Source organism: Semicossyphus pulcher, unplaced genomic scaffold (assembly GCF_022749685.1).
Source record: "Semicossyphus pulcher isolate SPU_LCO1_2020_fin unplaced genomic scaffold, fSemPul1.0.p SCAF_15, whole genome shotgun sequence".
NCBI lineage: Eukaryota > Metazoa > Chordata > Actinopteri > Labriformes > Labridae > Semicossyphus > Semicossyphus pulcher.
Window position 1 is genome coordinate 6,307,711 of NW_027211659.1, and position 27,818 is coordinate 6,335,528.

At 43.3% G+C, this 27,818-nt stretch overlaps 1 protein-coding gene across 2 annotated transcripts in view; it reads left to right on the forward strand.

The window, feature by feature from the left end:
• Nucleotides 1-27,818, forward strand: part of fgf14 (fibroblast growth factor 14) — a 133,117-nt gene that overhangs the window by 62,131 nt on the left and 43,168 nt on the right. Inside the window, exon 1 of one of the 2 annotated variants that reach the window (XM_069662818.1) lies at nucleotides 17,161-17,873. The exons of the other annotated variant lie outside the window; for it this stretch is intronic. Coding sequence (XP_069518919.1) covers nucleotides 17,681-17,873 — 193 coding nt within the window. The 5' untranslated portion in view covers nucleotides 17,161-17,680. Of the gene's footprint in view, nucleotides 1-17,160; nucleotides 17,874-27,818 lie in introns of those variants that run through there. 2 annotated transcript variants of the gene reach the window in all.

Here is a 27,818-nt window from a genome sequence, read left to right on the forward strand (position 1 = left end):
GCTTCCTCTGGGAAACACACAGCGCCTCGCTACAGTCACCTGCTACAATGGTTTGCATGAACAGGAACAATGCAATGCTGGGGTGACACCATGCATTGGTATTATGACTGATATTTTAGACAGTAGTTTTTCTGTGCGTCATGTTCATGTGGGTACAATGGATTCCAAGGTTTTAAAGTCTTCATGTCAAAACTAGTATCATTTACAGTTCCTGAAGTTCCTGCAGCCGCTGTGGCAGCATCACCCCCTCTTTCGTCTGTCCAGGCAGATATCCATCAAAGTAAAGACTCCCTGCTTCTTTGTTATACTTCTGCCCTCCCTGGAGCTCCAGCAGAAGACATGTATTCAGATAGCAGTACTAACATTACAACGTACTAGAAGCTAAAAGTACGTTAAAGGGACATTCTGCATATTTACTACTACTATGTATATATTCTATATATTTGCACACTCTTTGGTTATTTAATCTATATCAGTTCTGCATATTCTGATATCATATTCTGCGATAATATATTTTAATATAATGTGTATACAGAGCATAGACTGTATAAAAAGATGGACGACATGACAGCTCCCTAAAAGTGAAGCCAAACCCTCTCTAGCGCCCCCTGCTGACTTGCTGCAGTATAGGTCATAAAGCCCGCCTCCTCCATGTTAACAGATGGGACATGAGTCAAACTATAAAATCGAAATACATTTTTCTCAAACATGGTTTCTGTCATTATAGTTAGTTCTTATCATGCTGATTTATGTCCAAGTGTTCATTTTTCAGACAAGTTTATTTTTAATCAGTTATTTGATGCTGTAAAAGGACGATTGACAGCTCTGTTGACAAATCCGGCTCCTGCAGCCGATCAGTTCCGGATTAGCAGAGTAGAGGAGGGCCGGCGAGAGGAGACGTAACAAAAACAATCACTACAGTCAGTGAAGTTTCCATATCTGTGAACGTCTGCTTCAGACCAACACAAGAAGCTGCTCTGCTGTTAAACACGCCGGCCTGTTTTTTTCCCCTGTACGTTCAGTGTTTGTTTTGGTGAGCAGAAGTGGCTACGGCGGCGTCACCCGCCGATCTCTACTGCGCAGACTCTGGCTCTAAATAACATCACCATTGCAAGATGGCAGTGCCCGTCACTGGGGCTGTTTTAGCTTGAATTTCGTACAATGAGAGCAGATGGAGACGTGTCGTCCATCTATACATACAGTCGTTGATACAGACATGTTTATTATCTAGTTCCTCTGGAATGTAGATGAATAAGACATTTTTTTCATGTATTTTTGTGGCTTTTTCATGCCTTTATTGAGAGAGAGAGAGGACAGTGGTTAGTGTTGGAAACAAGGGAAGAGTGGGGATGACATGCAGCAGAGGGCCGAGGGTGGGAGTTGAGCCCAGGCCTCCGCATTGAGGACTGTAGCCTCTGTATATGGGATGTGCAATTTAACCCCTGAGCTAAAAATGAAAATAGCCAATGATTAAGTACCTTAAATCTGTCCCCTGGTAATAAAAAGTACTTTGACATGTTCCATCATGGTCTTAGAAGAAGTTAAGGATGAGTTTTATTTGTCATTTTTCACAGAGGAAGTTGTGAACACTGAGATCCAAAACCAAAATGAAATCAATCAAGGAAAGTGACTTTCTTTCCAAGAAAGAACATGTCAGATACTTCCTAATTATACAAAGTTGTTTGAGTATCATTTTAAGCTAACTGGCAGTAGCAGCGAGGTCAGCAATGTGTCATGTTGCACCTCATCATCAACATCATCATCTGCAGATCTCTCTTCTGCCAAATCCTTCATCTTGTGTATCCTGAGGCCCAGAATAAAAAAAAACATGTCCCTCCTCTTCATCCTCCTCCTCCTCCTCCTCCTCCTCCTCCCCCTCTCTTAGTAGGCGTGATGGAGGAGGTGAGTGAGCTCCAGCAGCACAGCGAAGGCCAACATCCATGTCCACACTGCAGGCTTTGTCCTGCCAACTCCTGAATCAAGTCCCGCCCCCTGCAGCCAGAAAACGATCATCTTAAAGCTTTTACATCCAGAATTTAAGTCCTCTTCTCTCCCTCCACGTGCAGCCAAGTCGGAGAGACTTGGGTTCTGGCTTCTCACTTACACACCAGCTAATTATAGTCCACTGTAATTACAAATGTGTCATTTCTCATTAGGGCCCAACAGCAGACATGCAAATGAAACACTCGATCTGACAGAGCGCTTTTTTATCTTTTCCTGCTCTTTGAGTTTGACACAGAGTTAAGAAACCGCTTAAAGGTACTCATCCCCCCGTTTTAATAAAGCCTACATATCTAGGATTATTATTTCATTATCCTGATTTGCATATATGTTAATTAGGCCCCTGAGGCGTCAACAGAAACGGGGCATTCAGGCTTTTATTTTGTCATTGTTCGGTCGATTGTGCTGAGTCTTTTTCTGCGTCACCTGCTTTAACTGTAGGGCTACTTTCTCTTTCAACCTGCGCAACTTGGTTCCCTTTAACCTGTGGAAAAAAAGAAGAGTCTACAGCCACACGTTTGTGTTTCTGTCTGAGCGATTTGTTTAGACTCAATCGTAAAGGTTCGACTTGGAACCAAAAACATATCCACAAAATGCCAATGCTGCTGCGCTCCACTTTTCATATTCAAGTGACCGGCTCAGTGTGTGTGTGTGTGTGTGTGTGTGCGGTGGGATCCTACAGCACTGCACCACTGACGGCTATTGGAAACTGTGTGTCCTGAGGCTCTGATCTATACATCACACAGGCCTATATGTGCCTCGATTACATAACACACGGAAATTAAAACAAAGGCCTCTTTGGTATTTTTCTGACCTTTATTTTCTTCCACTTTCCATCTGTTTCATTCACACATACAGCAAAGACATGTATTTATAGGTGTCAGTTCTCAATAAAGATAAGAAGCTTTTATTTTCTTAATATTCAGAACACAATGAGTGGCCGTCCCAGCGGTGCTTAAAAATACATACACACTATCATTCCCATTCCACAACGAACACCAATCATAAGACAAGGCAGGTTAAATGTAGATTGCCACACATTAGTATTGCACAAGCATATTAAATATATTGCACAGATTTTTTAATAAATAAAACAGCGGCCAGAAACCAACAATCACTTACAGCTTCACACTACAACTCAGGACTCACTTCCTCTAGTTGGGACACTCCCTATTCTCCATATAGTGGTTTTTTTCTCTCTTTCTGTTAAAGTTTAAAATGTTTTTAACCTTTATTAGACAGGACGGTGGATGGAGAGAGAGTGGGGATGACATGCAGCAAAAGGCCGAGGGTCGGAGTCAAGCAGGGGCCGCTGCGTCGAGGACTGAGCCCCTGCACATGGGACACGTGATTTGCTGAGCTAAACCGGCACCCCTCCATATAATGTTTATGATGTTGTAAAACCCGTCATGACTTGATTGATTGATACACAGATAGCTGATTTGATCAGCCTGTGGACGGCAGCACACCATAAGAAGTTGTTATCAAACACAGTGTCTCTGATTCGGCCCGTTTTGGCCAATTGAGGGCATCTTGGTGGTCAGAAGACGAAGAATTCTTCTTCTCTGACAGCTGGTTGTCTAAATGCAGTGGGAGATTGAAAACTACATATAGTTGTTACTGTTGAGACAAAGCACTAACATGACAGACTGTTACTTCCCCAGAAAGCTCCGTGTTTAATTCAGTCGACCTTTGTTTAACACCATGTTGCTCCAATGCAATGAGTTGAATTTAATGGGAATTCTTTCCCCCCCGTCTGATAGAAGACATTTACACCCGTTGTTTAAGCACAGCTCTGTGAAAAGAAGCCTGCTGCAGGATTACAGTGTTGTTCAGGAAGAGGCAGCGTCCTGCTGAGCTCTGCACTGCCCTCTAGTGGACGAAAAGGAGTAAAGCAGTTTGAGAGCAGTGACTTGAGCGTGACAGGAGGGTTCAAAATCCACACAGCAGGATCTGCATTTCAATCGTCAGTGTGAAGCCACGTTTGTTAAACCTCCAGACGTGCAGGCTTCAAGACGGCATGACACAATCTGTTAGAAAGCCTGTCGGTGCTTAAGGTGAATATTTTTGCACCAAGTGTTGCTCTCAAAGTTTGAAAGGTTGTAGTATGTTCACTGACATTGTAGACATTTCGCGCTCCCCCAGACAAACTAGGGATATGTGATAATTGGGTAATAATAGCTCAGAGCAACATGATAATTTATACAGCGAGCAACATGATCAACCAGTGAGTTGCTCTTTAGTGTGTTTGTGTGTGTGTTCACGGGGTTTAGAGTGATTGTGTTGATTCATAATGTTTTGACTTGTAAAATCATGTTTCTACAGCGTTACAGTTTCTGTGTCAGAATGTCGCACGTTTCCAAAGAGTTCATGTTGAGCTGGCATGTTATAATTAACTGAAAAATACACATTATGTTCACTTTTACCATCAAACCTGGCTGATGAAGAGTTTTTCCCTTTGGAAACTGCACTGTGATATAAAAGAAGTGAAGTTCTTCTGTTACTGAGTATTGTAGAAATGACTGAAACTTAAACAGCAGCCTTTAAACACCATGACAGTCGTATTAATATAACAGGACCTTGGACAGTTCCTCCTCTTTGTAAGCCTGCTACCTTCAAAATTACTCCATACATTAAAAAAAATATTTATATCTGTTTTAGCCCAGTTATGTGGTGTTTGTTATATGTGCTATTCGTAAATGCTAATTAATGTACTACCTTATAAACAGCTAGCATTTTTATCCACAGCAGCTGGACTGTCTAAATACTTGCTTTTAATAGATAGTAAATACCCATAATGTTCCCATAACTTTCTATTATTACTTTTCTCTTTTGACATCAAGTAGGCCGTCAATGGGACGCTGGTTTAACTGGGTTGGTAGAGCAGGCGCCCAATGTACAGAGGCAGTCCTCGGGTTCGACTCCCAGCTCTTTGATGCATGTCTCACTTTCTCCTCCCCACATTTCCTATCTATCATCACTGTCATATCTAATAGAGGCAAAAAAAATGTATCTTGGTGCCGCTGGTGGAGCTCGGTTGTGAGAGCCGGCGGCCCATATACAGAGGCCACAGTCCTGAAGGTTCGACTCCCTGCCTGCCGATCATTTGCTGCATGTCTTCCCCCACTCTCTCCTCATTTCCTGTCTCTCTTCAGCTGTCCTATAAATAAAGGAAAAAGCCAAAAATGTATCTTAAAAAAAACAAAACGTAGGCCCTCAATATAATTGTTGACTACTAAACTAACACAGGTTGTCTCTCTAGTTTGTGTGTCTAGTTGTTGTATGTGTTTACTGTATTTATTTGCCATATAAACAGAAGATTACAGACATCATGTGAAGTGAGAAAAATGGCAAACAATTTAACAAGGGATGACGCTTAGTCTGACATAAAGTATGGAAGCCTTAAGCGGACAAGCACCCATACATTTAATCCACTCTGATTTTCCGTGATAACGAGTAATTTGCAGTTGTTTTTATGGATGCATGGATTATAACACAGTGACAATCCTGCTGGTAGGCTAAGTAATCGTACCAGATAAGTTATAAGCAGAGCAGCCTGTTCAAAGACAAATCCGCTGTCTGTTTAATACACATAAAGTTCAACAGAAAAGTAAAAATGCCACATATATAATCTGATTTTTAAAGACTTAATCTTCTGCTTGTTTCTTCAGTAACACCTCTGCTGAACACCTCCGATAAGACTGAGCTGCTGCTCCGTTACAGTACATGAAGTACTTGATGTATCCGTAGCTTTGCTAACATTTGATCTGTGACAGAGCTAATGGCTGTCTGAGTGTCTGCCGGTAATCACTGCTGTCATACTGGAGTATTAACCCCGTCACTTCAGACTAATCACTGCTCTCCTCGTCCCCCTGTCACCTCCATTAGCTCACAGTCAAACACACACACACACTCACACACACGTTACGTCTACAGTGTCAGGACATCATCTATTTTTTCTCACTTCCTCCTGACCGAGAGGGTCACCGTAGCCAAAGTGCGGCCCCGGCTAATGGCGATTAGCGCCATAACTTTGGCCGTTACAGACATCATTAGTCTTTCATCGTCTCCTGGGGAAAACTTTATTGCTGTTCTCAATCAGAGGTGGCTGAGGTCCCGCTCACACACTCTCTCATTGGAGATCTATGGTGCATATCGTATGAGTGCACCTTAATAGACCTCCGTGAAGGAAACATTAAAACAGGAGCGATATGAAACACACTTACGGGACGTAATATTTCATGGAGGGTGTTATGTTTTTATGGTTATGGTTTCGTTTACAAGAGGACATTTGTCATGTTGTCGTAAAGTTTATGAGTCGTATGCAAAGCGTTGTTATCTCATCCACTTTAGTTCTGGTAAAGTCATTTCAACATGCAATTAAATCCTACAAACCCCGGACCTGTAATATACCGACATTATTAAAGTATCAACACAACAAAACATCAGCATTTTATGCAGGTATGAGAATCTTTAAAGGCACCGTATGACGTTTGCCGGTGGGTCCCGCAATCAAAACAATAACAACACATTGTTTATTGCATTCTTCAAGAAGTGTGGGATTATGGGAGTTCACTGTCATAATAATGTATGCAAGTTTTATTCACGGCATGTCATTATGTTTGAATGAAATAGCCTCAAATAACATTAACTAACTTACCTAGCTAGCTAACATCAACTGCTCTCCAACTTCCTTCCAGGGCATCCATCGGGTGCCTCCTTCGCTTCCAACGTAACCCGAGATTCATTGCGCGCCAATTCAAACAATGGCGGACTCTTGCGCGGCTGAGCAATACACTTTTAAATGTAAAAGTTCTTGGTTTCAACTCATAAGTTATCATAAGTTACATGACGTTAGTTATGCTAGCTAGTTAGCCCGCTAGCTACCTCTTGCTAGGCGACAGGAGCAGCGTTCTGTGACGCAAGGTTAAGGGCGTGAGCAGCTGGTGACGCAAACAGGAAATCCTCCGTAGACCAGACCGTCTCATTTCAGTTCAGCTTTAGTGGACGACGCAGGTTATGAATGATCCGCCTCCTTCGATGGCTGCAGCCCCTGGATTGGGACACAGCTTCCCATGCTTCCCTGAAAAACAGGCGTCAAAATAAAACGCAACGTCGCCTTGTAAAGAATTACAAATTATCCTAGTTTGATCATTGTTGAAAAATTTTGGATAATTTAACTGCACAACATAACAAATTATAAAACAGAGGTATGGGGCACTGGTTTAGCTCAGCAGTTAAATCGCGCATCCCATAAAGAGAGGCTACAGTCCTCGATGCGGCTAACACCCTCGTACCCTTTGCAGTGTGTCGTCCCCACTCTCTCCTCCTGTTTACAACACTATCCACTGTCCTGTCTATCTCTATAAAAGCATAAAAAGCCAAAAAAACAACAACAAAAAAGACACTCGTAGTTTTTTACACATTGAAAATGTACCATAATATACCTTTAAGCTACTTTTAGCTAACTCATTATTTTGCTCTCAAACTGTGTTGTTGCATTTTTATGTCATTGCGGTTGTTGTACTTTATGTTGAAGTCTTTGACCTGACCTGACATCGCCCTCATTACACATCTATTAAACCTGAGGACTCTGTGCTCAGCTCTTTTACTGCATCATTAATGTACAGACCTATACACTGTGTCTGCTTACCTACAGGCTCATGCACCACTCAGAAACAAACATAAAAACATGCAAACTCTGGACTCTTATTTACACCTTATTCAAATATGATCTGTATCTTAGCGTGATTCTTGCATGTTAATGCAAAGTGTAAATGCATTGGAATATGATCTGCTTTAGATCTTGAAGCAGTCTGGCTAGTATTGTGTTTGGATCTTGGATCCCTACAAAGTTCTGGCATCCATACGTACGTCATGATTCAGCTCTGAGCTCTCTGTTTTATTTTGGAGAACATACAGTAGATAAGATCTGAAGAAGGATAACAAGAACACATGAGTTCACATTTTAAATCCAGTTTTAAACGCGGTAAAATAGATGGGAAGATTGATCCCACTGTTACATCTGTAACTGTATCTGCAGCCTGTTAGCTTAGCTTAGCGTAACGTCTTTAATCAGCAGGAAAAAGTGGCCTGGTTCTGTCTCTCTAAATCTCATTTAATAGCGTGTCATATGGTCGGTTTAATCCTCATGCAGAAGCGTTAAATTGAAACTTCGCCGCACTGATAGCCGTCTCATTCACTGACCTGATTTTGCCCACATCACATCTCTGAATTCACAAGCGCTGCCCGGCCTGACCCGACTTCACCCTCATTACCATTCTATTAAACCTCCCAGCACCCAAACACACCCCGCTCCTTCACCTGCATCACCACATTATTAATATTAATGTGCTCACCTATACACTCTGTGCATTTCCAAGAGGGTGTGCACATTGTCTCGGCTTACCCACACACACACATCCGTCAACACACTCACTCTCTGTCTAAGAAATAAACACACACACGCACACACGCACGCACACACGCACACAGTGGGTGTCAGCCTTCAGCTCCGGATGCGGGCCTTTCCAGAGGGGTTCGGACTAATTGATATTCTCCCACACTGCCCAGGGCTTCTCCAAGGAAGCTCGCTCTGCAGAGCTGCTGACACGGCACATTCCATCACTGCTGCAGACTTAAAAATAGGATCAAAGGATGAGGCAGTGTGTGTGTATGTGTGTGAAACAGATAGAAAGAGAGAGAAGAGAGAGGGTGTGTGATGACTCCTCTCTGAGTTGTGACAGTGTTGTTATGGCTCTGTATTTCTGCCCCTCTCGTGCCATTCTTCTCTTCTTGCTCACGTTAGTGTCCTCAAACCCTTTAATGAGGATTTTTTATGTTCTTAGAAAACACTCTCAATTGTCTGCTGATGTGACTCTATAACTACATACGCAAACCAGACCAACAGGGATTTATGATAAGAGTAAAACAGGCTGAAGGAACTTTTAAACAAGGATAGAGTGTCGTAACTAGATAGTAATAGAAAAGATTACATGTAAAATATGAGAGATTTACCTGCCTTAAGTATCAGAAGTATTTTTCTGATATTAATTGTACTCAAGTCTTGAAAGTGAAAGTACAAGTAAATGAAAAAGTGGTGCGGTGCTGGTTTAGCTCATCAGGTCACATATACAGAGGCTTCAGTCCTCGGTGCGGCGGCCCTGTGTTCGGCGCCCACCCTCAGCCCCCACTCTCTTCCTGTTTCCTGTTTCTGTCTCTATCCACTGTCCTCTCTCTATAAATAAGGCAGAAAAAGGTCAATAAATAAAAAAAATAAGAAGAAAAAGAAAGTGGTCAGAATTTTATATTTTTTACTCCTTAAAAAGAGTCACTTGAAGAAAAACTGTGTCTTCATAACTTAAAGACCTCTTCTGGTAAAAGTTTTTAACCTTGTTAACATTTCCATAATGATGTTTTAAATATGATACAACACGTATCATGACTGTGGTCCTCTCCTCACGTAGTTTAGACTGACTTGCATCTGACACGCCTGGACTCGCCTTCAAACCAAAACCACGGCTTTGAAATCCTATGTTGCACATTTGCACTTGTTTTACCTTCTTCTTCGTCTGCTTCTACTTCTTCTTCTTCGTCTGCTTCTTCTGCTTCTGCTTCTTCTTCTTCTGCTTCTTCTACTTCTTCTTCTTCGTCTGCTTCTTCTACTTCTTCTTCTTCGTCTGCTTCTTCTGCTTCTGCTTATTCTTCTTCTGCTTCTTCTACTTCTTTTTCTTCGTCTGCTTCTTCTACTTCATCTTCTTCGTCTGCTTCTTCTACTTCTGCTTCTTCGTCTGCTTCTTCTACTTCTGCTTCTTCGTCTGCTTCTTCTGCTTCTTCTTCGTCTGCTTCTTCGTCTGCTTCTTCGTCTGCTTCTTCTGCTTCTGCTTCTTCGTCTGCTTCTTCTTCTTCTGCTTCTTCGTCTGCTTCTTCTTCTTAAAAATAAGTACTGTAATGAAGTACAATTACTTTGTTATGTTACACCACTGAGGCTATATACAGTTTATTCAGACAAAGCTGTTTACAGCGCGCAGACCAAAAGGGCCTGTGTTCACATGAGTCGTGTGTTCACCAGGTAAAAAGAAGCCGGAGGAGATTTAACATGAAAGTCTGGGGCAGGATCAGCATAAAGATGGAAATTAGAGAACTGAGCAAAAATGTCAGAGAACAGAGGAAACCCGTGTCAACCATGATTGAAAACTGAACCTGCGTTTGCTCTCTTCCTCCTCGACAGGTCTGAACATGTCTGTTTAATTTGAGATACATCGCCATACATGACCAGAACATAACTTTAACACATGGCAGATACATTAGACTTTTGCAACAAAAATGTAAATGATCTCATCACCACGCCAACAGTTTTGCTCATTACACAAAACAAAAACCCATGTTAGCCGGATCAAGCTAGGAGTTCTGCTGTTAGCCACAGGGGGCTGTTAAAATCAACACTAAATAAAACTTCCTCATAACTGCTTTAATACCCTTATATTACTTCATCACAATTATGCCCCATGTAACCGTGTTGTTTGTGATCTGCGCTATTATTCGGTAGTTAACCAGTGACTGCTGGTGAGGGGCCGCGGGGCTGTGCTTAATCGCTGGCACTCAAACTTAATTGAGCTTCTTTCAACTCGCTGTTTTTTGAGAGGATGGGAAAAAAAAGCCCCCAGCTGCATATTGTTTTTTTCAATTGACCTTTCCTTTAAAGTTATAGTTGCCAGGAGGACTTAATTAGGTTGCTACATTAGCCTTATCACCATGGAAACTCACGATTCAATCAAGAGGTCATCGTGTCCACTTACGAGCCCGTCCTCCCTCTCTCCAAGTTGTCACAGGGACACGCAAAGCAGCTCATTTAGTTTCGTTTTTAACGTGAAGTTCAGCAACACGAGCGTTAACAAATCCCCTTCAAATCTAGGACCAAGCTATTTGTGAGTGCAGCTCCCACTGTGTTTCATTAATGTCTCTGCAGGAGGCTGCACACCTCAGGCCCGCTCTAATCTGCATCCCCGGGGGAGGGGGGGCAGCACTCCATCACGCTCACAACAGAGACTCGTATTGTAATGTGCCTATACGTATTCTCTGGTGGCACATTTAGTGCAGCCGGCGGGGATTATGTGCTGTACATTAAAATGATTTTATGACCCTGTGTGTGAGATGATGGAGCAGCTTTTTAAAGGCCTGTGAGCGGATAGTTAATGTATCTGCTGCTCGTGAATCTCTCTCTGCGGTTGTTTTGTAACCTTTCAGATCTATTATTCATCGACAGTAAAGCAGAAGCGGCCTTGTCGGTGATGAAGCAACACAGAAGGTCTTTTCTCAGTTGATCAATCTGGCAAAGTCACCTGCATGTTATCAGACAGCTTCAAGGAATATAATGCTTCTAGTCTTTACAACGCATTCAGCTGTTAAATTAGTGACCATCTGGTTAATATTAGTTGAATAGTAAAATACTTTGATTCCACTTTAAATGTAAAACATGCAGCTCTTAAAATAACACCAAATTAATTCTACCAATTATTAAGTTCCTATTCCACCATACGGACTGCTCAAATCTTATAAGCAGTTACTTTTCTGCATCCACGATAATTCCCAGTTAAAATACAAAGGTGATGGTGATTCATCCATGGCTGCAGTTTCCTTTTAAAGCAGCTTTAAGGATCATCTATTTCTGCCTGTAGTCTGAGAAAAAAAGCCGCTATGTGGACAAAGGTGCTGTCACTGCGCTGGCAGGGCGCTGGGGCGCGCTGGGATGAAGTGAAGAGAGAAAAAAATGCTACACGCGTTTTGTTTCTATGACAATTGTAACTTTAACTTAGCTAGCTAGCAAGGTAACAACGCGTAGGGCGATAAAGCACACCAGCAACACCTGTGGCTCAGTGGTAGAGTTGTTATCTCTCTTTCGGAAGGTTGGCGGTTCGGTCCCTGACTGCTGCAGTCACATTTCAAAGTGTCCTTGGGCATGACACTGAACCCCAAATTGCTCCTGGTGGCATAGCCGTCGATAGCATAGATCATTAACTCTCAGATGTACATCACTTTGGACAAAAGCGTCTGCTAAATAAATCGTAAATTTTTTTGTCTCTATTGTGATCCTGTTTGTTCGTCATCAGTGTTGCCAGCTGTTTTCCAATGAAAGTAGCTAGCACTAACTCCAAAAGTCGCTAGAAGTCACCAGATGACGTCATACGCTAATTTGCATAGTACTGCCGTCATCATGCATTCATCTGCATAAAGCTCAGTGGTTGTGAGGCCGGCCCCACCCGCCCCTGACTGCCTGGGCAGTGCTGCTGCGCATGGGACAAGAAGAGAGAGAGCAACTGTTGGCAGAGGAGCCGTGAACTGCGATTACTCTGAGCAGCATACATGGGAATGAATTACAATATAATATATCTCACTGGTCTGAAAAGGTCTTTAAATTTGTCACTAGTCGTTTTGTAGGGGGGAAACCAGCCGTCGAGAGGCTCTGAAAAGTCACTAAACCCAGCGAGAAAACTGCTAAGTTGGCAACATTGTTTGTCCTATCGTACAGATCCAGGTAGACAGAAACGTTCAAAACTAGTTGCTCCTCCATGTTTGGTGGTAACCACGGTGACGAGTGGCGCCCCATCTGATTTGTTGCCTGAAAAAAAACGGCAGTGACGACACCAGCACCTTTCTGAAAAGTTCAGAGATTTTCACGTAGTCATCGGGAACCATGTGGACACAGGGCCTTATGGAGTTTACACTGAGGATAGACCCGAGATTTTTAACCAACTTGGCGAGCAGAGCTGTTGAGCAGAGTGATGGAGTGAAAAAAATCTAGAGGCAGGCTGAGCTGCTGGGTGGGTGTGTCCTTGAACTGTGCCAGGGGCAGGAAGTTCTGCTGTGTCTTGGGCAGATGCCCAAATTTAGAGTTCCTCAACTTTGTGACAACACAAAGTGGAGTGTCGGGAGAAGTCTGTCTGAGAGCAAGCCTGCAGACTTCTTTAGCAGGGGATTACTCCAACATACTTACCAATGAATCTATCGAGGGTCTTTGGACTGTGGGAGGAAGCCGGAGTAACCAGAGAGAAACCTTGCGTGCACGGGGAGGACCTGCAAACCCCACACCGAAAGGCCCCCTACGTGAAAACTGGGATTCGAACCACGAACCTTCTAGCTGTGAGGCGACAGCACTCAATGCATCAACGTATCATTTTTTGGAAGAGAGTTTTGTGGCTTTGATTTTGCTACATAAAACTCTCCGTGTAATGGCCTCTAGTGATTGTAAGTGAACAGTGTAGGGTTTTGGCAGCAGCCATCGTTTGTCCAACACTAAAGAACTTGCAGCCAAATTATCGTAATATGTAGAAGTGATATTCTTGATCCCAGGGGCAGAATCTTTAACGACCCTTTTAACTTTCTGTTTCTCTTCTGCCTCGAGGCCTCCCCACGCACTCTTAATCTGCGTCCATTCAACAAACAGCTCTCCATTTTCATCCCCCCTTTTACAAGCCCTTTATGTGCACTCTTCTATCTCCGCTCTCTGATTAGCTCAGATTATTAGACTCATCAAAACAAACGAGACACTTACACACGCAGTGCAGTCCATAAGCAGGCTCTCTAAGCTGTTATTGCTGCTGTAGATGGACTCGTGATATTCGGCGATTAAACAGCCGAAGCAGAGGGAGGAGGAGACGGTGAGTGTGAAAAGAAAATGACATAAATCCACGCTATGTTAAATCATCTCAAATTAAATTAACTCTGTGTCTTTGAAAATGCATTTTGATTCGATTCCGGCGAGTTAAGCTTCTTTTTACTTCCCCGCCACGTCTGAGAAGTGCTGAGTCTCGCTGCTTTGTTTTTCCCTATCAGGACGGGTGATAAAATAACACGGCCCTGCAGCAAAGTAATAGCAATAATCAAATGGGTTGTTTATCCCGCTTCCGTTGGGTGACATTTGCTTTGCCTCTGCAGCAGGACATCTAACTAACAGTAATGCGATTTCCTCCGAGTAGATTCGATTAAAATGCTCCGACCCTGATGAGGCTTCAGGAGTCTGCATCAGCTTCTGCTTTTGCTTCATGTTTTCCATACAGAGGTTGATATAAAGGTCTCTTGTGCTCTGTATCAGAATATGTTTTAACTTCAGGGAACTGTACGCACACTTTTCCACATGTTTTTTTCTTTGCATCAGCTAATTTCTCACAAATTAGCTCCTAAGGCAACAGTTAGTCCTCTTTCATTTGCGCCTAGCCTCCGACAAAACGTCCAAACATGTTAATCTAACTGCCTTTCTGTCAGACAACCTTAAAAGGATGAATTAAAGCGTTTCAAGTGTTTGAGCTCGGGGCAGACTGTAACAATGTTAGATCCTAGAAGGGGCAGTATAAATGGGGCATTAGAAGTCACAGAAAAGGTTTGGAATGGGACCGCCATGGACACCCACACGTTCACATGCAGGAGGAAAAATAAAGTAGGTATGTGCGCCTTTGTTTCTGCTTTGGGGATGAATAATTCCACAGGGTGCTGATGTGATGACAGCTGCCGTTGTATTCTCTTTGATATTAAAAAACATCCCTGCGGTTGGAACCTGTGCAGCAGCCTCGCTCTGACATTGAGAGTGCTGTGGTGAGGCTTTTGAATGTGCACGTCTGTGCAGCGTGTGCAGGGAGCTTGTCTGACTGTCCATGCGTTTAAACCTGTGACTGGAATGGTGCAAGCTCACAGTGCAGAGCCTGTCCTCTGATATTTTCCCAAACACAGAACAAACCCAAAATGTTTTTGCTTGTCTATGCCTTTCTAATGTGTATACCTTTTAAAATAACATCTGTCATGATATTACAGGCACAAGTTTCATAACTGAAAGGCGTTATAGGCAGGGAAGTTTCATACAAACACTTTTGCCAAGGCATCAAAGCAAAATGTTGTCAATATTTAGACAATGCATTTTGTTATGTGTTCCAAGTTGCAGCAAATACTGCACATTGGATCTCTTTTGCCATCTATAAGCTCTTTCTTTTGCCAAATTCTTATTCCAACGTGTGTTTTTAATGCTGAGAAGCTCTAATATTAGCATTATTATCCTGTGCATACAATTACCTACTTGTAAAAAGTCATTCACAGAAACCTGCTTCTTCTGTAATGCTGCTAAACATATTTGCTAAACCTGCAAAATAACCCAATCTCTTATTTCCAAGCAATACATGCATTCCTGAAACCTACCCAAACACCTGCCTGTGCGGTTATAATTGATCTATATGGGCATAGAAACCCTCTCCGGCTCAGTCACAGTGCTGCTCTGCACGCTGCCGTGGCTGCAGGGACCATTGTTGAGCTGACAGTGTCCGCTGCTGGTTGGAGCGTTAACTGCAGGGTCTCCTCCAGCAGCGCGGAGCAGGAGGCTCCACTGCACCGCCATGAGACACAAACTCCGCGTGCATTCACAGCTCGAGAGAATGGGGGGAAAAGGGCACATGACCACCCATGGGTGCATATTCTTGATTTTTAAACAGCCATAAAATACTTGTGGCGTCTATAAGAGTGTGCGTGCATTTGATTGTACGGGCAGTTCATCTTTAGGAATAACCCACCGCTTTTATGTGACATATGCTTCAGAGTTTAAGCTGTAATGATGATGATGAAGCCGACTGACCCCTCTTTGTGTTCCTGCCGGTTCAATCCCACCTTCATTCTCACAGCCGTACAGCTGGATATCAACAGGTGCATCTGTCGTGCGCAGAATGAACGCTGATACAATCCAACGCTCCTCTCCCCTATGAGCCCAAATGTTTAATTACAGCCACAAACAGCAGATGGCTCTCTTGAGTTTTAATTCCTGAGCCTGTGATTGAGTCTTAGATCACATTCACCTCCCAAACAAAAGAAAAGGATCACATATTATTTTTTCGCCTTGTTCACTGGCTTTTATTCTGTGAGGGGGACGCGTCCGATCCAGCGTTTAAATATGGAGAATTAAGAGTGGGGCGTTAAGTGGATCCCCTGGCGCTCGTGCTTCACGTCCAGCAGTCTCTGGTGGACGTTCAAGTAAAGGTTATGGTGTCCGGAAACATTTCCCCTCCTTCAGTGCGCGGTGCTGAAATACGCGGAGCTGTCCGTGGTGCTGAAACCACACAGAGCTTTAATATGTAACCGGCTCGCATGAATGTGCGTTTTACAGCACTAGTATCCCCTCTCAGAGATAAAACATAAAGTGGTTGTATTTTTTATTAGATTTTTTACATAAATAATTTGATTTGACAGAAAAGATGAAATTCAAATTTCCAACTTAGCCTGTTTTTCTTTGTTTTTATCGTTTCGAATTCTAGTTTTTTTTTTTTTGCAAAGACAAACCGGATTTCATTCACACCAGCAGTCTAATTTAAAAATAAATGTAAAATAAAGCCCAAACGGAAGAACCCTATATCTAAACCTCTAATGATCCGCGCGCTCATTCCCCTTCAAGCAGGGGCTTGGTGGTCGAGAGGGAGGAGGGGAGAGTGGGGGGAGGGCACCCTCTCCACTCAGGCGTGTACTAACGAGTGGTTAGGACTTGTTGATGGGGAGGATTTGTTGATCTGAGGTATATAGACTGACTGAAGAAAGGGTTTTTTCCCCCTTTCTCCGAGCGTGGGAAAAGGAATTGTGCTGTACATTTGTCAGTGGCGCTACTTTCTTTATCCGCCTTTACGCACTGATCGCCATACACGAATCTACCAGAATTCTTTGGGCTTTTATGGAGAATCGACGGAGTCGAAGTGTTTTCTCCTGATCGCCGGGGGGTCTAAGTTTGTGTATTTGTATGCAGCTTGTCACACAATGCAGACGTCACCTCCACAGGATTCAGATCCGCTTTGGTGGTGTGTTTTTCCCCTCTCCTCGCTCTTATCGCGTGCAAAAGCCTGTAATGTGGAATACAGCGAAGAAAATGTGCATTGAGGTAGTTGGGATACAAGTTTAATTTCTAACTGTCCTCCGGCTGCGTATTTCCCTCCATCTCCAAACGTGACACTGTTGATCGGTCGCCGTCGCGGATTTTTGCTTCTTGCAAACTTGGAGTTCGTCTCGCCCGGGCTGCTCCTGCCTTCACTCGAGTGCTGATCTTCGTAGGAGGCGCCTGTGTTTTTGCTTGATTTGCTGGCGGCGCACATGCACGGGCGTCCCCGCCGCTTCACCCAAACAGCGACTCCTGACAGAGAAAGCCTCGTCTGGAGGAAGCAGAAGAAGGAGGAGAGAGAAAACGGAGGGAGAAAGCAGGAGAGTGTGGGTGAATGTGCTGTGAGGACGCTGCTGCAGCCGGGGTTGGACATTTCGAGGAGGCAATGCTGCTGAACATGACACAGACAATGAACAAAAACATCCCTGTGCAGGTATGAAAAACCCTCCGAAATCTCCGTGCGCGTGAGTTTGGCTTCTAACTCCTCATCAAGACTGCATGTATGGAATTACGCATGAACTGATCTCATTTTTCCATCATGTCCAAGAATTTCCCGAGTGATGATGATGACAGCTGTTTAAAAATCGCAGTTATCATGTAGTGTTTGGACTAAAAAGACACCGAGCTTCTACATTTTTCACCGATTTGACATTTGACTTCGCGGAACGGACCGCTCAGCCGCCACCATGGGACTGTGACCCGGGCTGCGAGCTCCGAGAGGCGGCTGTTTGTGTAGTCTGTGCTCCGTGTGCAGACTGGACCTGAGCAGTTGTGACATTTTGAGCCATGGCTGCTGCTATCGCGAGTGGGCTGATCAGGCAGAAGAGACAGGCGCGGGAGCAGCATTTGGACCGGCCCTCGACTAACCGACGGAGGAAGAGCCCCAACAAGAACAAGGGGCTCTGCAATGGGAACCTGGTCGACATCTTCTCTAAAGTGCGCATCTTCGGCCTCAGGAAGCGGAGACTACGGAGACAAGGTGTGGGAACTTTAGTGTGCAAGGTGCCTGATTTGTGAATACACCAAAGTACTGGTTAATAGCTTTAATTGGGCCCTTAACAATCATAATTACATCGCCACCTTTGTGGTTAAAGTGCACAAATAGAATGAGTCATACTCCTTCATTACTGATTACATAGACTCGCCAAATTGCGCCTCTGTGCGTAAAAAGTTAAATCGAGTGGGAGAAAGCTTTCCATTTTGTGTGTTTGTCAGATTTGAGTTGAGAATAACAAACCTGCCTCTGGTTTCCATGCGTTCCCTGGTAGCTGACAGCCTCCTGACGAGTTGTACCGAATGGTTTCGACATGTTTACCGAGCTGTCACCTGGCTGGCTCTGAACAGGGGGGGCCTCTGATCCTTACGAAGCACATACACAATGTGAGCTCGCTTTCCTCCATAAACACATCACAAAAAGGCCAGAAATGAGACTCATTCATATGCAAGCGAAAAGGTCAGTATCTCCCCCGGAATGGAGGTTACGCCTTTCAAATATAATCTTTTCCTGCATAATCTTTTTTTTTTTTTTTCCCTTGCACCAATTGGTGTGCCAGTGGCCTCTTATTGCTCCGGCTGATATTCAGCTCCACTTATGAAAATGTCATGAGCACTTTCTGCTTTAATGTGGCAACCTGGGATTGTTAAAGAGCACTGTCAACACTTATTACGCTGCTGGAATTGGTGCCAACTGAGAGGATAATAATTCTTGCAAAAATGAATTAGGGTAATTCATTTAGGAAAGAAATTACTCTGATTATTTCCCCTTGTTACGGAGTGATGGAAAGCGGCTGTAGCCTGTGTTCCTCTTGGAATCATCAGGTAACAAACCTGTTGCGCCGCATGCTGGAGCACATTTTTTCTGTAATTTCAGGCCAAACACACAGTATGAAGAGCGGTTTTTCAATAAAAGCTCCAACAGTCAGTGGTTAGTCTTTCATCTTGCCCACAGAGAGCCATTTTGGTAGCTGAGTGTCTGCTCATTTTGGAGATGAACAAAGCTTTGAGTGCATATGTCCCCTTCACGAGACCTTAGTCATTACATGGATTAAAACGGCTGCAATATAACAGGATCTACAGAATATAGTGTTGCATAGAGGTCACATCTGGGCACCAGAATGACAGGCTCTCCTCTGTGTGCATGTGTTAGGATGTTTGTGTAGATGTCCCAGTGTTTGTCTCTCCTCCTCTGTCACACTGGGATTGGCTTGTGGCGCATTTATCTTTTCATTTGTAGATGAGCGGTGTCCGGTGCTGATGAGACACTCACAGATGATGCCGTCATTCTGCTCGACGGATTTCCATCTCCAGCCGTTTTCCTTTAGACTGTGGTGTGTGTGTGTTTGAGCGTTTCATGGGTGAAAACAGCTGAGATGTGGACATCTGGCAACCCTGAAATGACCTCCCAGCACCGCACCTGCAACGGCCATTTTAAAGAGACTCTTAGGGGCCTCCTCGCGCCTCAGAATAAAGATGATACTCCACGCTAGCAGAGCCAGAGCCGGTGCTCTGTGAACTGTGTCGTGAGGCTTCAAGAAGCACGACGAGAAACACTCCCACTAAAACGGAGGGGAAAGCTGGTGTGTCCTCATTTTAATCAGAAACAATCTGTTTTCTCTCGTGTTATTTGTGATGAGAGGCCTAATGGGAATATACTTCATTAATTTCAGCCTCACTTGAGAGTTGGGAGAGTCCTCACCAAGCGGTACACACTTTTCTTCTCTCTTATTCGCTGCATTATCACAAGAGCACACAGCTTAGGAAGACTAATGGCTTGTTTGGTGTGCTTAATTTAATATCAGCCCCCCGGAAGCTGATTTTTTTTTATTCCAGTGAGAGAATTAATGCACCACTGATCATATGTGTTGTGATAATACCAGGCAGGGACACACAGTCGTCTTCATTTCCCAGGTGAGAGAGAGAGACATCGGGCTTCCCCCCTGACAGCTGAGCCCGCAGAGAACAGAGCAGCTTTCTAACCGTCCCGGCTGTGATTATAAATTGAAGCCACATTCAGATTCCCACAGAGATCTGTCAGGGCGACGGAGTGGAGGTGTCTGAAATGTACTCTACAGCGATATTCCCTTTGGCTTTTGAGTATTGATCTTGGGAGCGAGACAGTAGATTAGCTATTCTTATGGGCTGTATCGATTGGCGCTGACATGCGTTGTGGAGGCAGATCGCTCAGAGAAAATGTGTCAGAATGATCAAAAATCAATTAAATTAATCGTCGTTCTATCTTCTGTTTGAAAGCCTCTGGGAATGTGGCTTGTAATAGAAAGAGTGCACGTGTTATACCAAAGGTGAGAGTCTCATTAAGCATCGACAGAAATGTGAATGAAACTTCTGGACTTTAAAAACAGCCAGTTTTGCGGACTGTGTGAACGTGGCCAATCACAGCTGATTGTAAACCGTGTGAATGTTGTGCAGATGGGCAAGGCAGATGTCAATCAGCGCAGTGCAACACTTAACAACATGTTGGACTGAGTCACAGTCAGAGGAGGAAGCAGAAGTCTCTTGAAATGAGTAGTCACTGAATGGTGTTTACAGAACGCCATCAGAATATTAGTTAGCACACACATGCATCGTTTGCTAAGATGCCTCTGTTTGTTCTAAAAGCTACAAATGCTAATATAATAATAGGTGAGTCGTGTTAAAGTGTTAATCTCAAAGATCTCAGTGTCGTTCTCTTTGGCGGCACCTGTGGCGATAAACAGTAATTGCGGGCGCACACTTCCCAGATATCCAGACAGTGTTGCATGTGTGACGTCCACGGTCGGCTCCGGTTCTAACTCTTGATTTTCCTCGCTTTCCTTTTCAGACTGTTTGCCTTCATCTGAACGTCCAATTTGTTTCTTTTTCTTTGGATTTTCACTTATTGTTGAAGTTGTATCTGTAGTCATCCATCTTTTCTTTGTTTGTTCAGCCATAGTAGATTACTGTTTACTTGCAACACTTGCAGAGACCAGAAAAGCAGCTGCTTAGCTCCGCCTACCCTCTCTGGCAGACCAACCACTGCTGGGTGATGGAAAACACGTCACTAACTGGCACCTCGCGCCAGACAGCCAGTCTGTAATACAGCAAATGCAAAGGCTTTCATCAGTGGGCCATAGGCTCAATCACCATTGTGTTACCTCATTGGGCGATGCATAGTGACTTAACAGACACTTAAATGCTTTATTATAATGACCTAAACTCCCCCTGCCAACACTAACACCCCTTGGCAAAAACAAATCAAGTACTCGGTACCTGCGGCTGCCAATCAATATTAATAGCTCAACAACAGACGAGGCTAATGCAGGATCTGAACAGCCAAATAGCTGCTTTGTGACTTCTCCTTCGATTTCATTAGGGAATTCATTACATAATAAATACATGAGTTAAACTACGCCAAATTCAAACCCAGTATCAGTCAAGTTTACAGAAACCAAGCCAGTTACGGCAGACGGCTGTCCAACAATGAGTCTGGCTCTGCTCCGGGTTTCTGCTTGTGAAAGTTTTTCCTCGCCACTGTTGCCAAGCGCTTGTTCATTGTGGGATTAAGGTTTGTCTCTGTAAATAATATATTGTGTAGACTTGCTCTATGTAGAAAGTGTCATGAGATAATATATGGATAAACGTTGGACTAAAACTGTTTAGTCATACTTTTTAGATTTTTGCTGTTATAAACATGAGAGCCTATTTTACACAGTAAGAAGCCTATTTGGGTTTCCAGTGGCTTCATGTAGGCTCCTTATTAAAACAGAACAAAATGTATATAAAAGTTCTCTGCTGTGTTCATTAGAACGCACACATCCTCTCCCAAACACTTGAGGGAACACACCGGCAACACTTCAGCTCACGTCAGCGATATTTTAAATCATCCATGCATTCTGATAGCAGATGTGGAGCCGGCGATCACGCTGATTTTATTCACGGATTAGATTCGACTTGTAAATCCTATTACGCTCCAACCCGGTAAAGTGAGCTGGAGGCAGACCCAGCTGGGGCTGGCTCCATAATCTGGCTGCTCTGGCTCTTATTATCTCACTAGATTAGATCCATAGATCATTAGATCATATTACACAGATCAGGCCGTTAGATTAGCTATAACGTGATCTGGAAAGCCATTTCAGATAAACGCTTTCCTGCATGTCGGCTGTTTATTTAAGAGCACGTTGACGGGACACGGCGGGGCCTCATCAGTCGGCTTTCACAGCTGTCTGTATCTGATGAGGTATTGTTCAGATGTCAGAGATGTAGCTGATAGAAGAGTAACTGCAAAGGAGGATCTACTTTTCCACGACAAAAGGAGCTACATGGAGGGGTTTCTCCTTCGCCGGCTGGAAAAGCCCTTCTCTTATTCCAGAAACATCCAAAGTGGGTCAGGCAGGGCCGGGTTGACAGCAGTGTACTACTGCAGCTGTACCCTTCTGTGTGTGTGTGTGTGTGTGTGTGTCCTTATCCTCCCTGTTTGGTTTGCACTGAGCTGAACATGTGTCTCTGCACACACACGCGCGGACACAGGAGTGACACAACAGAAAATAAGACAGGAAGGGAGCGAGGGAGCTGCAGGGGACCACTTTAAAAAAAAAAAAACAGGAATAACAACCTTCTGTGACGGTTCAATTTACATGCAGAGAGGACGTCTGCTGCACAACAACACGGTTTCAGATATTACAGTTCTGATGCTGGTTGTTTTTTTGTTCAAGGAAACCCCCCTGCTGCTGCCAAACCAGCACTCTGTTTCCCTAGAAACAAAGAAATGTCATTTAGAAACATACACAGCGCCTCTGCTGTAAAATGTAACACCAGTGCGGCTGGGAATGTCCGACTGCAGCACAGGCTGGGTACTCCATCGGTGATAAACAGCCCCATTTACAGAGAGAGGGAACATTCAGACAAACAAAGAGACAAAAAGACTAACAGAAGAAAGACGGCGATGAGTCGAGGACCTTCTCGACTTTGGGAAATCCACAGGGACCTGTTCAAAGCCGCCCTGAATTTTTAAGAGCGCATTCACCAGATAAAGCATGTCAGAGCTGAAACACAGCGTCGCTCCAACTTTCCTTCATATCTTTGCATCCATTCTGCCATTCTCTTATCTTTCTTGTATAGCTGTATATCTTAAACAGACAGCTCTCTTTCTGCTGTTCTCCTTCTGGTTTGATAAACTGCCTCACATGCTACATATTTAATAAGGAAAGCCCTAGTAACAGTGTCGATACATTTTGGTTTGTAAGAGCAGAAAGAAAATGTACAATGTATTCTATACTTGGAATTATAGTACATTTATTTAGTAACTCTTGATTTTCCTCGCTGACGGTCGCTTTCCTTTTCAGACTGTTTGCCTTCATCTGAGCGTCCAATTTGTTTCTTTTTCTTTGGATTTTCACTTATTGTTGAAGTTGTATCTGAGGGGAGTGACTCTGCTGGTTATAAGTTACAGTGTTACAATGTTACAATTTTATTTAGCTTTTATCCAAAGCGACGTACATCTGAGAGTTAATACAACACAAGCAACGATCAAGACAGGAGGGAACGAAGTCAGGAAGAGCCAAAAAACAGCTTCACGTGCGATCGGACACTGGTGCCAAAAGGCAGTGTGTGAAACCTATATATGAAACCTGATAGGAAAACAGTCTTTCTTCTGGGTTGATTGGGACCTCAGTAAAAAAAATCTAATGTTTGAGGTCTTCTGATACAGCTTTATGCTATTTTGTGCATGTTCGTGTCCAATTTAGTGTAAAATTGAGGATAAGCTCGGATGACAAAGGCCACAATTCAAAAAGTGGGTTCACCAAATCACACGGACAATGTAGCATGTAGTCAAAATGTTTAAAGACTCCAGTATTCAGCTTTTAAAATGACATGTCTGTCAAAATTGTTGTTGCACTGTGCTCACGGATGACAACAGTAGGAATAGAATAAATCGCCTCAAATTGAAACGTTATATTTATTGGCCACGAGTAAGTTTGACCTTCAGGGTGAGTGGCATTAATGGCTCACCAAACCCATAATGTCCCATTATGTGAAAGTGTCAGTCATAAATAACGCGCTGGTTATTCGAGGACATGAGTCAATTCAGGATATTTTCATTCAGACACAAGATGACATGTCGGCCATTTTTACTTGAAACTTATTTCACTAATTTTCTCGTTGATTTGTGTCTTTTTTTATCCACTTTTATGACTATGTGATGAATTATCTCAAATGTGTCCGATTTCAGCTCACTCTTGTTGCATCTATGAAATACTAAAACCTTCAAACTAGAGGGGAAGTAACATGTGTGTGTGTGTGAGATATACTGGCTGCCTCGCCCTGGGGATCACAGCCAACATCACATGATTTATCGCATGACGGAGGAGCCAAGTTCACCTCCACACACACATAACGCAAAGAGGGAGTAGTCACACAGCCAGCAACCAGTTACACAGTTTTAATTATTACAGATTGCCCCCCATGGATCTGTCTTCAGAATCAATCTCTAACAGCCACACATTGTTTAAATGCTGCTGATCAAAGTCATTAATCGATCGCAGGTTAGCCAACTTCGGGTGTCCGCACAACAGCGCTTCCCCCGGGGGATTGTGTAGTCATTAAATATTCATGTGAAATGGTGTGTGTGTGAAGCTTGTGTTCGAGTGCACGGGTGTGTTTGTGTCTCCTGCTCTCGCCTGTGTGGAAACCCTCCCATCCACACGTCACTATTGTTGGGGATTTGTACGTCGTCGTGAGGTTATACTGTACGGTATCTGATTGGTTGATGCTCATGTGTTAGGAGAAGTCTAAATGGGCACCCATACAGCAGGTTTTCTTTGAGTATGTGTTATTTCAACCACTCCCAATGCCAACTGAATTACAACCTAATGGTTTATCAGCATTACTTTTATCAACCAAGCGTTTGGATTTGATCATAGGCAACTTTTTTCCTGTTTTTTAAAACTTAATTAATAGCATTAAACATTGAAAATCTTTGGGTTTTGGACGATGGTTGGGAAAAACCAACACATTTAAAGATGTGGGAATAAACTGAGGAAACTTGGGTTCTGTTAAAACCTTTTGAAAACACATGTATGGAAGGCCATTTATGCCATAAAGAAGAAAGAATCTTCTTATGACTAACAGACTTAGCAGAAATGGGCCTCTTTTCCATATTAATTGATTAAAGATTAGATCACATCCCCGGTAATATTGTGCATCTATTTGACAATATAGGCCAAAAAAAATACAGAAAATCAATTTCTACGATACTTATATCAAAATCTGATAATTTTCCTTCCGGTAAAACAAAATTTCACGCGTGCTTACGTAAGTTAGCACCAAACAATTTCAACCAATCAATCTGCAACATTTAGCCGCAGAGCACCAAGAACGCTCGGTCAGTTAGCTAGCTACTGCGCTGTGGAGAACGTCTGTCTACGCCCACTTCTCAACGCTCAAATCAAATCCATCTAATGATATGTCCCGCCTGCACGTCCTGTTTCACTCGGAAATACGTCACGATACGGAAGCTAGATACTTTCCAAATGCCGTTTCAGCTCGACTTTAACCTTAGAAAACAATTGTAGCTCATCAAAATTTGCCAGCCTGGTATCTCCATATCTGTATGCAAAATGATAATAGTTGTGGAGCCTCATGTGGAATTCAGTTGTTCAATCTCCAAGGGGAGTAATTAGCAGTTGGATGCTAGGCTAGCTAGCTAGTTCAAACATTTTTTTCTAATGACTAAGGTCAACCTTCCGTAAAATCCGGAATATAAGACGCAGTCTGTTTTGGGGGCGTATCCTGGAGGGAAAACGGTTTTCTATAGCTATTAGTTAATAAAAAAACGTGTATATAAATTATTACAATACTATTTAAATTTATTATCATTTAAAACACAGTCTACCATCTTTTTTCACCATATCAAGTTTGCAGTCCTGCTAGCAACGGTAGCTAGCAGCCTACGGTGATGATTGTTGTGAGGATGGTGGCTGCATTGGCGGTCATGGCGTCGCATGTCAGTGACATAACTTTAGCTAGATCATAGCGCCGTTGTGGGGACAATAAAATACCTCTCTCTGCATTTTATGCTTGTATATTGGTTGCAGCGGGATATAGGACGCAGCCCACTTTTTAAAAAGAAAAAAAAACGTGTTCAAAGTGCGTCTCATACACTGAATTTTAGAGTACCTTTGGCAAGACATAATTTGGTAGCCGACACCAACCATTTGTTATATGAACTGCTATCCAGTTTGTGTAATACTGAAGCAAAAGCAGATTGAAAATGTTCCTTATCAGAGGCAGCCATCTTGGTTGTTTATGAAAATGCCTCAAAGCACTCCTCTGTTATAGGGATGGGTCATGAATCTAGAAAATTTGAATAGTGTTTAATTTATAAAAAATCTAAGAGTTCATGTGACTATTTTCTCCTCTTAAAAATATATTTTTTCCATTGTTTTACCAGCGCCTGGTCGCCATACTACCGCCAAACGGTGGCTGTAGAGCATCTGAAAGCTTTTTGCTAACTGCAGTTAAATAACAAAAGAAGAAAGCAGTAGTGCCAGTAAAGCAGGTCTGGCACTGTGAGATTCTGAACCGGAGAAAAAGCAGACACTTTCCTCAGCCGTCAAAGAGTTCTGTGTTCGGTCAAGTTCAAACTTTGCCGAGTGAAACTACCATATCATAAATCTACAACAACTATGAACAGTATGATTGATCCATGTCTGTGAGTTATATAGGGAGATTTACTTTCATTATACCTCAAGTTTTTTTGTGACACACTTTGAGCAATCGAATAATCTCTACTCTGTACCACCATTGTAGTCAATCTGCCAAATCTTAAACAGTTTTGATTGGTCCAACTAGGACGAAGTCGACTGCATATCTGCCTGAACTGAAAAGAGGACCACATCTACCAGAACAGATTAAAGATTCATCCGTTTTCCAAGCTTGTTAGTGGCAGTACTTAGATGAGACTGTAGCAGTCGGGACAATAAAGGAACACGAGTTGTAGCCACAGATTGTTCACAGCTGAAAGAATCCATCTGTGTGTTACGATGGGAAAAACACCTACAGTACAATAGTACAGTAAGTTCAGCAGCTACTAAAGACAGCAAAAAGAGGAAGGACAATGTGTTCACAGGGACATCTGTCGCCTTCTGTATTTCTGCAGCAGAATTAACTGCACTGAGTACATTGGAAAACCAGAAAGACACGGGGATACTCTGACAGACAGATTCTGCTTTAGCCACCTTTTCATTGTTCTGGTGAAGCAACAAAAGAAGCCACTGCTGAAAACCATCGCAGCTTATTGCTCGGATACACCGGCAATTTTCAGGCCGCAGGTAAAAGGTCTCCGAGCCTCCTAATGCCATCCCCCGACAGAGCCATTTCTGAAGAGACTGCCTTGAGCTGTACACCGGCAGGGGAAAAAAAAGCCTCTCTCTGCCCTCAGCAAGACCTCTCCAGTCGTCCTCTGTGGCCATGCTCACTCTCTCTTCTTTTCTCTCTCTGTCTCACTCTCTTACACCCACGCAAACACACAACAGCACACACACATACAGAGGCTCGGCGAGGATCACGGTTAAGGCTCAGGTGAGGTTGATTGTTCGCCTCCCCAGGGCTTTCTTAGAATGAAATCGGGTGTGATGGCTGTCTCTACAATAAGACTAATGTTGATGGTGTGTGACCCCAGTGCTCATCAATGCACACAGGCACACACACACACACATGAAGAAATATTGTCGGCTTTAGCGCGAGCAATATATTCTCCAAAGACACCCCAATGTGCAGCCGCGCGGAGGCTTATTAAAATGTATTCTTACAAGCTTTACACTTTCACCTCACTTTCTTCTTTGACAAAATTCCAACTAAATTGCAACAAGACCAGTCTATCTGCAGTGTCGCTGGGCAATTTAACCACAGCAGCATCGACTTATTTACAGGAGATTTATGTGACTAATTC